General features: G+C 40.5%; 1 protein-coding gene across 1 annotated transcript; it reads left to right on the top strand.

Moving 5' to 3' along the window:
- The first annotated feature begins 65 nt into the window (after positions 1-65).
- Positions 66-15962, top strand: LOC125040528 (transcription elongation factor SPT6-like). Its single transcript, XM_047635096.1, has 14 exons — positions 66-118; positions 3731-3879; positions 4036-4235; positions 4555-4659; positions 7083-7314; positions 7936-8066; positions 8219-8431; positions 9170-9358; positions 9705-9847; positions 10039-10180; positions 10645-10704; positions 10900-10999; positions 11664-11793; positions 12023-15962. The coding sequence occupies exons 2-14, from the start codon at positions 3747-3749 to the stop codon at positions 15588-15590; spliced, it is 5346 nt and encodes a 1781-aa protein (XP_047491052.1). The 5' UTR covers positions 66-118; positions 3731-3746; the 3' UTR covers positions 15591-15962.

Below are 15962 nucleotides of genomic sequence, written 5' to 3'. Positions count from 1 at the left end.
TAGAGCAAAATCTATTTTACGAGATATTTACCAGCGTTGCTTGTTTTCCCTCCGGTGACCTAACGTCTTCTGCGCCATCGTCTCGCCGCCATATTGCCTCGCTCCCAAAACAACAGCGGTAAGCCTCAGGATTCAGGCGTTTTCCCAAGCTCCGGAAAAGGTTACCGTGTTTTAGAGGAAGCGAAGGGAAATGTACTGTTTTGCTTTCGGTTGGAGGTGGGTTGGGTTGCTGGTTTCTGGTGCATTTGGTCTGCAGGCGCGAAACAAGGGAGGAGGACGTTCAGTTGTGACAAGTCAGTCATTTGGCCCCAAAACGGGTTAGAAAGTTGGGTTATTTTAGCTTTTCCGGAGCTTTTTAGAGGAGCATTTGCAGTAGTAATTTCGTCTAAATGTCATAATTTACTTGAGTGAGGAAATAAGAATAAGCGAAGTTCGTCGCAGTAGGATCTGCTTTTGTTGTTGCTAAGGGTAGATGCCGGCAGTTGCATTTCGTTTTTCTTTTTAATTAATGACAAATCAACTCTTTTTGTTAATATCTTTCAACCTGTTTAATCCATGGAAGCCATTTGATTAACTTTGACATCTGTTGCCTGGGAGAGTAAGAGATAAAGAACGCGAATGAAAGATTTAGAAGGTAGTATTGAGTGGTTGTCTGGAGCCTCCTCCTGGTGGGCAGCTCGGCGTTGAGGCCCAGAGCAGCGTGGAAAGGCTTCGTGGCTGTCAAAGGAAAGGGCCGTTTACCTTTCTCTCCAAGCCCCACCACCTGCTCAGGGGCCTGCTTGGGAGGGGCTTGTATTCTTGTAAAGTATGTTGTGATGTATGGTTTGTGTTGACTCTGGATAATCATAAAGTATTTGGTACTGAGAGCACACAGCACCAAAGACACAAGTCCCAAAACCATCATGCAAACCCAAGACTCAAATCTAACCTTTCCTACTCACTATTTATTCCCTTAGAAGGGGGGTAAACCTCCTCTACCCCCTTTTATTTGTGCTATGTGCCAACTTACAGAAGGCTGTGTGAGGGTGTTGTGGACACTAATCAAGTACGATTTATTTTCCTGTATTTGAGGTGCCTGTTGGTCTAGGAGAAAGACTTTATTCTAGGGTACTTTTTGGGGTGTAGTTTGTATCCCACACCCATGTAGTACAAGGTAGATTTTGGAAATTGGTCACAATAAGTCAGCATGATTTAATTAGGAAGGATTTATTACATAAGGAACCAGTGTAAGCAATCTCATGCTGAAATGTTCAATTTTTGGGGTGGATTGTTTGCATTTACCAGAGCACTGAGGCCATTACATTGTTCATGTGATCCTATTCTGACCAGTTAACTTTTGGCTAGTTTTTCTCTATTCACACAGTTCTGTTCTGGAGACTTACCATCTATTTTTTTAAATTCCCTTTTACTCTGTTTCTCTTTTATTGTTGTTGGAAATTATTTCCTACATGACTGCACTCCAGTCAACAATTCTGGGGGATCCTGTGGAGAGTCAGGTGCTGGGGGGGGGGGGGGGGGGGGTCTATTTTGTTCACAGCAGGGATTTTAAAAAGTAAAGAAAAAAGAAAAAAAAAAACTGGACCAGGAATGGCATTTCATACAATAAAGGAAGTGGGAAAAAGAAAAAAAAAAAACATTGAGAGAACCCCATCCTAAATGCACAATCTACCATAAAGATCACTGTAGGAACTACAAACAGTCCTGCCCCCTGGACCCCCTCCTAATTGCTGCATTTCCCATTCAGGGGTTCTGCCCCTGGACCCCTCCCCAGTTGCCTTGTTTTCCTATTGGGTGCAGAGACCTGTGTCTGTTATATGTAATCACATAACCAAACTGACCTCTTTGCCTAATCTATCACAACCTGATCATGGACATAAGCACAACCCTTGCTGTCGAGGGTTGGCCAAGCAGCAGCATGGAGAAAGTCATGGAATCTTTTATTAGGCTCATTCACTGTCATGAAAAACATTGAGTGAGCCAGATACCCTTCAAAGTGGCACTTTTACCTTGGCTTCCCTCCAAAAGGGCTCAATAGTATTAGTGTGGGCTTTTGTTTTGGGGTCTAGAAAATTGAGTGATTGACAGTGAAATGGTTAGATCCTTCTTTATGCAAGTAATTGTGTGCCTGCCAACAGTCACTTATAATGCTTGTGCCTGGATTAACTTTGCCTTTTTTGTAGTAAGTAGGGTTTCAGTGTCTCTGGAATCCACCAGTACTAGGAAAAACTACTGAGTTTTCCAGCAGATCCCTCCAAATACCCACTGTCCCTCCACCACCAACCTCCCCACAATGCCCCCCCCAAATAAAAAAAAAAAATTCCAAGCACCAATCAACCAGCATTGCTCAGCAAAAACTTGACCAATCACAAATTATTTTGTCTGACAAATTTAACTTCACTCGATCTCTTGCATATCAGATATATTCCCATAAATGGGAATTCACAAATTTTAGGTTTGTTTCTAAATCTCATTTAGCATAGTCAAACCATTAATTTTTAATTATTGGTCACACAAATGGTTACTACATTTAAGAAAAATCCCACAAATAGCAAAAAAGATATTCCAATCCTGTTGACTGAGGAAGAAAGAAATGAGCAAGGTTAGGAACTCATGAGCCCCTCAGTGATGGGTCTTAGGAATCTCTTGGTGTCATAGACTCTGGTGATTACTGGCAAGGTCCAGCTGCTGGGCATGGGAGTACGCTACATGTAAAAGAATTCCTGCTCACCGCACTCTAGCTCGTCACCACACGGTTTGTTATGACTGCTATACACAGCAGTAACAGGTTAAGAGCCTGTCATTAAAAGTAGTAATCAAGGGTGATTTAGTGGTTATGAAAATCCAAAATATGCATTATGTAGGTAATATGGGACTTGGCCACAGTGTTTGCGAGAAGAATGCCTTGGTATTTAGCACAACCTATTTTCTTAACCCATTCGCGACGTGCATGTCACATATCTGTGACATGCCCACTGTGAGTTTACTTGTTTGATTGTTTTAGACATAGATGGCTACACTTGTACTAAATCACCAGTGAGCCAGTTATGAGTACTGCCTGTCTCGCCTGTTTACCCTTTTCTTTAATTTACAAAAATATTTTGTTATCTTATTTTGCTATTACTATTGTTTATGATATTTTAGTGATTAAAATGTTTATAATAAAAATATCACCATCGATATTCATAGCACTAGTAAAAAACATATTTTCCCGCCAATTCAAGTAAAGGTGAAATCGGGTAAGGCAGAGCCATCGATGTGTAGAGACATTTCACAAAAAAATATAAAAAATGAGCACAGCATTTTCCCCATTTTTTGTTCATTTTCCCTGTTGCAAATGGGTTAATTTCTGACAACATTTTTTGCCTACACATATCATGTTATGTATCAGTGAATGTTGGTTTTTACATATCTTTATGACAGTGTCCTTAGATTTTCCTTATCTTAAAGCAGTTCTTATTATTTGATTATGGTGTAATACCATTTGCCTCCATAATAACTTGTCATAATTATCTTATTGGTGGGAATAGCTTTTATATAAAGGCTTAAATGGCTGATCAGCTTTACTTTGACGTTCCTTCCACTTCAGCCATAGGGTATCAGGTTTTAAATTTTGTTTAATCTGATCACAAGAAATGGTGAGTGACCGGAACGTTTCTCTCACAAAAGTCACAAACACACTATTTCTCTAGTGCCAAGTTGCAAAAACTAATTGAATGATTTTCTCTTCCAGGCGACAGTAAGCAACTATGTCACACTTCATAGATTCAGAGGCAGAGGAGAGTGAGGAGGAAGAGGAGGAGTATGGGGAGGAGGAAAAGAAGAAACTCAAGAAACTCAAGAAATCTGTAGAAGACTCATCAGAGGAGGAGGATGAAGATGGTGCGTTACTAGATATGATCTGATGTCATGTTTGTCAGTGTTCTGTTTATATTGTACATATATATAATAAAGGAGGGATTATGTCATTCAAGAAACCTTTAATAATTTGTTCTTACTCTGACTAAATTCTATATAATTCTAATGTACCCCATGCAGAGGAAATGATCCAAGAGGAAAACAAAGGATTTATCAATGATGATGATGATGAAGAGGAAGATGAAGGGGGATCAGACAGTGAAGTGGAAGGAAAAAGAAAACGAGACGATGACGACGATGATGACTTGGACGGAGACAACTTAGATGAGGATGATCTTGATCTCATTGAAGAAAATATAGGTGTGAAACTAGACAGAAAGGTAAGTTTCAAACTGGCAATGTGTATTTGTGTGTTTATAAGTACATAAAAAATTTATGATTTTATGTTACTTGTTGAAAAGGTATAAATGAGAATGAATAGCTTCACAATACTAGATGTATTCCTTCTCATTCATATCTTTTCTACATTACAAAGAATATAGTTTCATTTATGTAATTTAATAGATTACAGTAACATGCAAAACAGACTAATGAAAAAGTTTTAAAAAAAGTTATTAATTTCCTACAAAAGATATCAATCTGTTCAGAATCTTTTTGATCACATAAATATTTGTTAAACACACAGTAAATCATTTCCAGAAAAAATTCAAACGTCTAAAGAGAATAGAAGATGAAGATTCAGATGCTGAGGAAGAGGACGTTCAGGGACAGATCAGGAGAGAAATCTTCGAGGGATCGGGTGATGTGAGTAAAGCCTACAGTTGTCTCATGGATTCCTATGTGCAGTGTTTATTCATCCCATTTATTCATCTTCTTTATTCATCCTTAACCCTTTATTCATCCTATTTGTTTCTCCATCAGTATTTTCCTTGTACTGTGTCCCTCAGAGTATTTAACCCTTTGGTGTATGAAAAGGAGACATACTCTAGCTGCAAGGAATTGCATTTCCATTCACTTATGATGTTTAATTATCTAAAGATACAAACCACTTAGAAAGAAAAGCAAAAACAAAAATAAACAAGATTTCCTTTTTTAAGCAGCAACATGAATTTTGCACCCACACCCTGCAGAAATGTAGAAGCTATATAGTAATTTTTGGCCATCATTGTAAGGGAATTTGTTTGCTACTTTTCAGTGAATATATGTTTCCTTTTACAAATGGGTAGTTTTTGAAATATAGCTAGATAGGTGGATAGATTATATTTACCACATTTTTTAGAGATATGGTATGGTATGCATGTGATATCCTCTTATCCAAGGCATTTCAAAGAAAAACTACCCTGTGTACATACTTTATTCAGCTCTGTTTCATCGGTATTTTTGCTGAAGAAAGGAACTAGCCACTGTTGCTTTATTCCTTTAACTATCAGAGAAGATAGCAAAGAAGTTTGTAAAGTGGTAAGCTCTCCTGCAACACAAGGGAAGTGTGAAATTGCTGCTTCTGACTGTTAATTGTGGATAAAATAATAATGACCATTTATCATGTCCATCTTAATCACTCCAAAATACATCTAGACTTAATTTTGGTTTAGTTATTTAAGAGTAATGTAAGATAGCTTTAAACAGATATGCCGTTTTGAAATAATTTGAATAATTATTCGAGTCATTATCAGAGACAGTATTTCTTGGGGGTTGTCTCATGAGACATATATTTAATACAAAGAAAAATTAATTTAAAAATATTTTTTTTATACTTAATCATAATGAAAAATTACTTATTAGCTGAATTCAGATCTGTTTGATATTAATTTCACTTTAGAAGTATTCAAGTAGTCTGTACAACCTATATCAACATGACTGTAATGTTAAAAACATTGCTATGCTGCCTGGCATCCTTGCTTGTGGGTGTTCTGCAAAGGCCATTTTGTTTGTTGTTAATGTTAGAATTTTGAAATAGACATTTTTACCATAAATGTTGAACAGATTTTCAGGAGAGCGTAATTAGTGTTTTACGGCTTCATGCTCCATATGCACTGCTTTTATTTTTTGTTTTCCCACACCCTGCCGTCTTAGGAGGATGCAGTAAGTGGTCCTGATTCATATGTACACTTTTTACTTACACTTTAACTCTTTTTTTTTTTTTTTTTGTTTTTCTTTCTCTCTAGAAATCTGGGAATGCTATTATATTTCCCATGTGTAGTTTTGCAAAAGCATTCGGCAATTGATTCATGAATTGTTGTTTTTTTGTTTTTTCTTTCTGTTCCCTATTCACAATATAAGTGTTTTTCCTTTTTTTACTTTAGCATATTTATAGATAGATTTTCAGAACTAGATATAAGCCTGCATGTTAGAAGTATTTAAGAAAACAGCAGCTAATGTTTGAGGACTGCATCTACACTGTTGGTGTAATTCATTACATTATTTTTATGTATTACAACATTAGAAGAAATCAGTTCATATTAGCACTGAGTAATGGGGTGCCAACTTACATCAAAACATGATTTTATTATTTAAGTTTTGGGAAATACTTACAGGCATCCTATAAATTTCACTTTCATTGGATACAGATATGACCTCCTGATGATAAAATAATAATAATTAAATTTTAATGGAGGAGAGAGTTGGGTTTTTTTTTTTTTTTTTTTTTTTTTGTCTGTAAAAAAAGACAGTGAAGGCTTAAAGATTTTACTTTTTATAATGTATTCCGATGTTACAATGACACCAAGACAGATATTGAAAGTAAGCTATTACTGTTAAACAATATTTCTATACTTTTGCCAACTTATCTTGGCAGCCATAAAAATCCAGATGATTTGTTCACATAAGTTAGTGTTTATTCTCACTTACCAGAAATATGCCTGTTTAAGTTATGATCAATTCTTTTCAATTCTTATTATACCAGATGAGCATACAAGTAGTATACTGAACAGTATAATTGTATTAGCCATTATTATTTAGAGACAAAATTCACTTTTTTTTTTTCTTTTTCTTTTTTTCTTACTTTTTTATCTGTGATAACCTTCCTTTTTTTGAATGTGACAAAATTTTGTCAAAAACAATTATTTGTTGGTCATTATTTCTTCTTTATGGCCAGCTGTAGTGGGAATCAAGCAGTTTTCCAAATGAGGCATGAAGCATCTCTGCTGATGTGGTGAAGAGTGTTGATTCAACAGCTACATTGTAATGAGTATTTTTGAAATCCTAATGGAAACTTTGACCCTCTACAGGAGGACGATGAAGAGGCTGCCCCCGCCCCACAGGTCCCCCAGCAGCCTGAGACCTATGCCTCGGAAGAGGAAGAAGAAGAATCTGATGGTGAAGGAAGCTTCATTGTGGATGATGATGGCAAGCCCATCGCCAAGACAAAGAAGAAGGCCATCTTTGAGGACGAGGGTCTCGAGGCTGCAAGAGACATCTTCGGTTGTGACTTCGACTATGGAGAGTTTGAGCAGTATGAAGGTCAGTAGAATAGGAGGCCTTAGAAGAGATGTGGGGCATTTAACCCAATGCCGTTGGGGAAAATAAAAAAGGGGAAATGCTGTGCTCATTTTCTATATTTTTTGTGAAATGTCTCTGCCCATAGATGGCTCTGCTAGTGCTTAGCCACAAAGGAGTCATTTAGTAGACCTTGTGACCTTACGTGACTTGAAATGGTGGGAAAAACATATTTTTTACTAGGGCTATGAATATTGATGGTGTTATTTTTATAATAAACATTGTAATTACTATAATTTAAACATTATTAACAGCAAAATAAGATAACAAAAAATGTTTTCGTAAATCAAAGATGAGGGTAAACGAGCGAGACAGGCAGTACTTGTAATTGGCTCATTGGTGACTTAGTACAAGTGTAGCCATCTATATGTAAAAACAATAAAAAAAAGTAACTCAGTGTGGGCATAGCATGTACGTACACATCATGCCTGTCGGCATTAGGTTAAGCTTTACAATCAAGTATTTTCCACATTGAGTTTAAAAGGAATATCCTGGGAATATGTCTACATTAATGCATAGCTAAATAATGTCTAAAGAATTAAAAAGCAAAATTACAAGAAATATTAACTGTTTTTGTATGTATAGATTATGATGAAGGTGAAGATGAAGAGGAGGAAGATGATGATGATTATGAGGAAGACGAAGATGTTGAGGGGAGAGAGAGACGGCATCGTAGAAAGGAACGCAGGAAGCCTATCAAGAAATCCATCTACGAGGTATGTGAAATGAGAGTACCCACATCTTATATTGGTAATTTCATTGTGTTGATAGAATAGCTAAAGTCTTTTTATTCGTGGTTGAATAACGAACTGTGATACCATTTTAATGTAGCATCTATCACATCAAATTTTGCTTGTTCCTTTTCCAGGTCTTCGAGCCTAGTGAACTTGAGCGAGGTCACCTCACAGACCAGGATCATGAAATCCGCAAGTCGGACGTCCCTGAAAGGTTCCAGCTACGGCAGATCCCTGTAACACGCACAAGAGGAGAGGGTGACGACCGCGCTACAGACAAGGAGCTCGATCAAGAGGCCAAGTGGATTTATCATCATGCATTCTTCAAGCCATATATATCAAACCAGGTATTTGAGAAGAGTGCATTGTTAATTAAGCTAATACTGAGGGAAATATATAAAATCCAGGATCTCTTTAAGAGTGACTGTCCAGCTGATGTACATGTTCATATTGAATGTATAGTATAATTCCCATAAATAAAGAAGAAACTGCAGAAAAACTAAAATTGGTTTAAAGTTGGTTTATTTAACCCAATGGCGACGGGTCACGGCTGTCGCCGTCATAACAATACGCACGATGTGCGGCGTGAGGCTGTCCGCAGCGGCGCCGCGCCAAAACGCCCTGAGGCAATGAATCGGCTTGATGGACCGATATCACGCGCTCGGAGTCGGCGCGCTGCCGCCGTTCGCCAGAGCGTAGAGTTTTTTTTAATTTGCTATACCCGGCGCCATTGGGTTAAGGACTTGCCATTACTAAAATTTAATTGATATTTCTTCTGTAATGCGTAGCACAGGTTAGGTATAAACTATAATGCATGCAAAGTAAATTCAAATTTATGTAAGAACTTCAGTTTCTATGATTTTATTTTTGGTGTTTTTCTTTCTTGAGAAGGGGGGGAGGATAGGTAGGGTAAGAAACATTCCTTTTTACTGCCTTATAAACCAAATAAGATATTTTCATTGAGTAAAATATGAAATAGACCTCGTTTCCATGGTATTTAATCATTGTTTGTGTGAATTAAAAATATTTTCTAAAAGCAGTATACGCACCTGTGTGATTGAACCCTTCTTCATTGACCCCTTCAGGAAGGACGTGACGAAGCCAAGCTCCGCTCCCGCCGTGACATGAACATGATTCAGAAGATCTACAATGCCCTGGATCTGATGAGGAATTCCACGTGTGAGGTTCCCTTCATTGCCTTCTACAGGAAGGAGGAAGTCCAGCCGGAGCTGAACATTCACGACCTGTGGAAGGTCTACCGTTGGGATGAAAAGGTGCGGCTTGGAAGGACGAGTGTGTGTGCTTTATCATCATCAATATTATCATTATCATCATTATTAATATTATTTTGCTCTCTTTCTTTCTTGTTTTCATTGTTGTGTTATTCTTTCATATCTTTCTTTCTTTTTTTCTTTCCTCATTTCATTTCTGTCTTTATATAGCTTGCATTTTGCCTTACCCTCTTATCCTCTGTTTAATTTGTTTCTTCCCAGATCCTTTTCCCTAAACAAGTAGTCTGTCTTTACTGCCATTGCAACAAGAACGAACAATTCCATTTGTTAGGAGGAAGGTATTATATCCTACAAAGCTATAGCCATGAATTGATCCGCCTGCCCACAGTGGTGTCAGCTGAAGCGCCGAAAGGAGAACCTGCGGTCAAGGTTCCAGATGATGTCGGAATTCCAGGGTGACCTGATCATGAAGGACCTCGATGCACCCCTTCCAGAGAATGTGAGGATGCTCAAGGAAGAGGATATTGAGAGGTAATTTGTATTACACAAATTTATTGATTGAAAGAGAATCTGTAATGCAATATTTGGCTTTATTCTAGGCTATTATTATTATTTGTATTTTACCTTCAAATTTTTTGTTTAGTTTTTTTAAATTGATATTTTATATATATGTTTTGTTTTTAGTATATTGGTAGTAAAATTTCTTGTGCTTTGACTTTCAGAATGGATGAATTGGAGACCTCTGAGCAGTTTAATGATTGCTACAAGCAGTTCTTGCTTTACTATGGAAAGGAACTGCCTGACATGCATGAGCACATGAAGGCCAAGAACAAAGAAAGGCAGAATACAGTGCGTGCTACAAAGGTTGTGAAGGTTAGTCATTATGATTTTTGTATGAATCAAATTTTTCCTGCTCACTATATTTGATTTTTGTTTGAATCAAATTTTTCTCTTTCTTACTGTTTTCTCCTTCTGGGTCTTGAACTGTGTGTGTTTAGCAGAGGAGGAAAGAAAGAATATAAGATGTGTTGTATTTCACATGAATTTTCCTTGTTGATACAAATACAACATTCTTCGGTTTAAATGAGGAAAGCGTTCCTTCAAGTTATTTGCCTGAGTTCATGTTTAGGTAATCATTATGGATAAAATTTATATTTGTTTAATGGATGTTGATGTCCTCTTTTATGTTAATATTCTTAAGGGTTGGTGTTCCTTTTCAGGTTCTAAGAAAGGTCAAGAGAAAGAAAAAGAAAAAGAAGAAGGGTTTTGTCATAGAAGACGATGATGAAGATGAAGAGCAGGAGAAAGAGAAGGAACCTGAAAAGGAGAAGGAAAATGAAATGGAAAAAGACAAGGAAAATGATGAAGAGGTAGACAAAGAGAATGAGGCAGAAAAGGACAAACAAAGTGATAAAGAGAAAGACTCAGATGAAGAACATGAAGAGGGTGAGCTAGACAAGGAAAAGGAAAAGGAAAAACAAAAGGAGAAAGAGAAAGAGAAAGAGATGGAAGATGGAGAAGACGACGATGATTCTGAAGAGGAAGAAGAGGTGGAGACAGAAGTGGAAACCGAAGTGGAAGAGGAAGTGGAGGATGAGCCACAACAAGCTACAGAGGACACTGATGCACTGAAGAAGGCAGTGAGGCGGCATGAGTACGAACTCCTAAGGAAAGCTGGCATTGGTGAGTAATTTCTCTCAATTCCCCTTTTTGTCACTCACTCAGTTTCTTCATTTCTCTTCCATTTTTCTCCATTATTCTCTGTCTTCAGGTGGACTATAATTTCTTTTCTCGTGTGCATATTTTTATTTATTTATTTATCTTTCCATTACTTTTTTATCCTTTTCTGTATATGCAAAATTGGAAAATTTTGGAAATTGAAAGGATTTTTTTTTTGTGTTTGTGTTTCATTTTCATTTGTATCACTTTTGAAGCTTAAATTGTTAAGACAGACACAGTATATTCATTAATAACACACATCAGAAGTTAATCTTGCTAACATAGAATTTAAGTGTAGACTAGGTTTCTCAGAAAAGAAAGTGGAGAGAGGGCAAAGTTGAATAAAAGAAAAAGTTAGAATGAATGGCTTGGGTCTCCAATAGCCTGATGTTTAATACAGACATCTCAAGTAACTTGAAAAATTATTTGTTCTTCTAGTTCTGTTGCTATTTTATTTCTTTTCTATTTTATCTTGTTCTACCTCAGTTTGTAGTTCAGCTGCTATTTCTTGCACATCTTTTTTTTATGAAACTCTCCAGAATGTTATAAAATAGGTATTGGTATGATTTCATAATACAGGCTTTTCCTGAATTAAATATTTCCTAATGGACTCTCCTTCTGTTTACAGAGGCATTGACCAAGAAGTTTGGTCTGACACCAGAACAGTTTGGTGAAAATTTGCGCGACAACTACCAGAGATTCGATTGTGAACAGTGCCAGGAGGACCCTCTCAAGGAGGCTGAGGAGCACATCTCAAAGTAAGTTAGTCTCCTTATTGAATCTCATGCTGGAATATAGTTCAAGGAATTTTTTAAAACTCTAAGAGTCCTGTGATTAAAAAGATTCATAGGATGAGAAATGAATACAAATGGGATGGAGTACATATGTGAGTAGATGTTGACTGCAGTTGATGATAAGGCAATATTTTGAGTTTAAAATTACAGACTTGTTCTGAACAAAAGTTTAATGTCCTTTTTTTTTTTCCAGGATGTGTTCTACTCCTGAAAGAGTGTTGGAAGCTGCTGTGAGGATGGTTGGGTGGCAGTTAGCATGTGAACCCCTTGTCCGCCGTACAGTGCGTGAAGCGTATTTTGAGCGAGCAAGGATCAGTGCCAGACCTACCCCTCAGGGCCTAAAGATCGTAGACGAACACCACCCACTCTATCCCATCAAATACTTGAAGGACAAACCTGTCACAGACCTGCAGGGAGACCAGTTCCTGAGACTCAAGTGTGGGGTAGAGGATAAACTCATGACCATTAGTCTGTCTGACACCATTGAGGGCAATACCTCGCTGAGCTATTTGGACGAAATGAAGCAGTTGTACTATCGGGACGAGTTCTCCCAAGTGGTCCAAGACTGGAATGACTTGAGAGGGCGAGCAGTGACCTTTGCCTTCAAGAGGATTATAGAAGACCTGAAGAGAGAGCTGTCCCAGAGACTGCTGCAGGAGTCCAAGGACCATGTGATTGAGCAGTGCTGCAGCAAACTATACAACTGGATTAAGATCGCACCTTACAACCCTGGCGACTTCTCCGACGAGGACGAGGATGATTGGGATACCTCCAAGGGCTTCAGGGTCTTCTCCATCGCCTATGTGCCCGATCTGTCACAGGCTGCCTTTGGGTGCTGCATTGACATCGATGGAGATTGTTGTGAGTACATACGCCTTCCTCACTTGCTCAAGCGACGCAATGCCTACAATGAGAGGGATGCTCTTGCTAAGGAAAATGACATCAGGCGGATGCAGGAGTTCATCATTCGGCGCAAACCCCATGTAGTGGCTGTCAGCGGAGAGTCCAGGGAAGGCTTCATGGTCAAGGAAGACCTGATACAGATTTTAAAAGATCTGGAAGAGCAGGAGCAGTTCCCCAAGATCAATGTGGAGATTATTGACAATGACTTGGCCCACATTTATGCCATGTCCAAGAAGGGTGAGTCTGATTTCCTGGACTATCCTCCCCTGCTGCGACAGGCCATCTCCATTGGCCGCCGAATCCAAGATCCTCTAATCGAGTTTTCACAGTTATGCAATGCTGATGATGAGTTGCTCAATATAAAGTTCCATTCACTGCAAGATCAAATAAATAATGCTGAACTCCTTGATTCTTTGTACACTGAATTTGTTAATCGTACAAATGAAGTTGGTGTTGACTTGAATCGTGCTGTGGCTTACCCATATACTCAGAACTTAGTGCAGTTTGTGTGTGGCTTGGGACCTCGTAAAGCTAACCTTCTCATAAAGAACATGAAGCAGAATAATCAGCGTTTAGAGAATCGAAACCAGCTGGTGGTCAATTTCCACATGGGTCCCAAAGTATTTATTAATTGTGCCGGATTCATTAAAATTGACACCAATGCTCTAGGAGATAGTGATAATTATATTGAAGTTCTCGATTCAACACGTATTCATCCAGAGGCATATGACTGGGCGAGAAAAATGGCAGTCGATGCCTTGGAGTATGAGGACGAGGAAGGCAAACCTGCAGAAGCTTTGGAAGAAATTTTAGAAACTCCTGAACGACTGAGTGAATTAGATTTAGAAGCTTTCGCGACTGAACTCCAGAACCAAGGCTTTGGTAAGAAGAACACAACCTTGTATGACATAAGACACGAGTTGAATCACAGATACAAGGACTTCAGGATGCCTTTCAGATCTCCCACTCCAGAGGAAATCTTCAACATCTTGACCAAAGAGTCCCCAGAAACATTTTATGTCGGAAAATTAGTGCAAGTGACAGTAACCAATTTCATCCACCGAAAGCCCAGAGGAGATCAGCTGGACAATGCCAACCCTGTCAGAAACGAAGATACGGGTCTCTGGCAGTGTCCATTCTGCCTGAAGAATGACTTCCCCGAGCTTAGTGAGGTGTGGAATCATTTTGATGCAGGGGATTGCCCTGGCCAGGCCATTGGCATCCGTGTACGCTTGGACAATGGGATATCTGGGTTTATTAGCATTAAGAATTTGTCAGACAAGACAGTGACTAATCCAGCAGAGAGAGTGAAGAGAAATGGCATTGTGTTGTGTCGCATCATGAAGATCGACCCAGAGAAGTTTTCGGTCGAACTTACCTCTCGAACCTCCGACCTTCAGGATCGCGATGGCAAGTGGAAGGCTCCTAAGGATGCATACTACGACTATGAGACAGAGGAGAAGGACATGAACAGCAGTAGGAAGAAAATGGACAAGAAGAAGACACAGTACCAGAAGCGTGTCATTGCTCATCCATCCTTCAGGAATATTGACTACAATGAAGCCGAGAAGGTGATGCAGCACCTCGAGCAAGGAGAGGTCATAATCCGGCCCTCGAGCAAGGGCGTCGATCACCTCACGGCGACGTGGAAGGTCACCGAAGGCATCTGCCAGCACATTGACATTCGGGAACAGGACAAGCAAAATGACTTCTCTCTCGGCCAGAAGTTGTGGATCATGAACGAAGAATTTGAGGATCTAGACGAAATCATTGCCAGATACATTTCGCCAATGGCGATAAACGTCCGCCAGATATTGGAATACAAGTATTACAAAGAATCCGTCATGGGCGACAAAAACAAGGCCTCCGAGATCTTGAAGGAGGACAAAAAGAAGAACCCCAAGACCATTCCCTATCTGTTTTCGCCGAGGAAGGACCTGCCGGGCAAGTTCATGCTGTCCTACCTGCCGCGCGTGAAGGTAATCCACGAGTTCGTGACGGTGACGCCCGAGGGCTTCAAGTTCCGCGGCCGGATGCAGCACCCCAACCTGGCGTCGCTCCTCAAGTGGTTCAAGGTGAACTTCCGGCGGCCCGCGCCCAGCATGGGGGCCACGCCGGGCATGATGTCCACGCGCACACCCTACATGGGTGGCACGACGCCCAACCTGATGGGCGTCGACGCCTCCACCATCCAGAAGGTGGCACAAAACCTCAACCCCCACATGCTGCACAACCTGTCTCAGGCAGCTACGAACACGCCCTACGGAGCGCACACCCCAGGGGCGTTTTCTCAAGGCTACTCCAATTACGCCAATACCCCGTACACGCCCTCCGGCCAGACGCCCTTCATGACGCCCTACGCCACGCCTGGCCCCTCTACCACCCCGCGCTACAGCGGCTCTCAGACGCCCTCGTACTCGAGCGTCGGAAACCGCACGCCCTCGCACCGCCCCTCCACCGGCCACAGCAGCCAGCCGTCGCGGTCCACGCCCTCCGCCAGCAGCCGCTCGGAGCAGATGGACTGGAAGATGGCGGCGGCCGCGTGGGTGCAGGCCAAGGGCGGCGGCGGCGGCGGCAGCGCCCGCGACGCAGGGAGGTCCACCCCGAGACACCACGACGGAGGGCGAAGCACGCCGCGCTACTCGGAGCCCCGCGACTCGCGCTACGCTTCGAGCTCCAGCTACCCCGACGACGGGTCGCGACGCACCCCGCGCTACGACGACCGCACGCCGCGCCCCTACCACGACTACGACAACCCGCGCGCCACGCCCCGCTCGGCGCGCTCCACGCCCAAGACCATCCACTCGCCCACCAACATGAGCATCGGGGGGGACCAGACGCCGCTCTACGACGAGTAGACGCAGTTAGGGCTACAATAGATGTCTCTTTTATTTTTTATCTAATTGTGCATGTCTGGAAGGCCAGAGATTAATAGGTATTATTTACTAAGAAGGACTTAAGATTTGTCACTCAGTTTGTATGGATTTTTTACATGGGCTTTCTCAGTTATCGTTCGTTATACATAAGAGGACGGGGTAAGTCCATGGAGGATTTTTTATATGTGTAAAACGTAGTTTAATTTACGTAAAAGTGAAATATCTCGCAGAATTTCGCATAGGTGTTGCCCACATAGTCCTTGTTAGCGTCATGCTTCCAAATGTCAGTGGCTGTAATCCTTATGCTCCTTCAGACCAACTACTGTGATCTGAGAAATAAAAATTGAAAATAGG

The sequence above is a fragment of the Penaeus chinensis genome, chromosome 29 (assembly GCF_019202785.1).
Source record: "Penaeus chinensis breed Huanghai No. 1 chromosome 29, ASM1920278v2, whole genome shotgun sequence".
Taxonomy (NCBI): Eukaryota; Metazoa; Arthropoda; class Malacostraca; order Decapoda; family Penaeidae; genus Penaeus; species Penaeus chinensis.
This window is presented reverse-complemented; position numbering and strand designations above follow the sequence as displayed.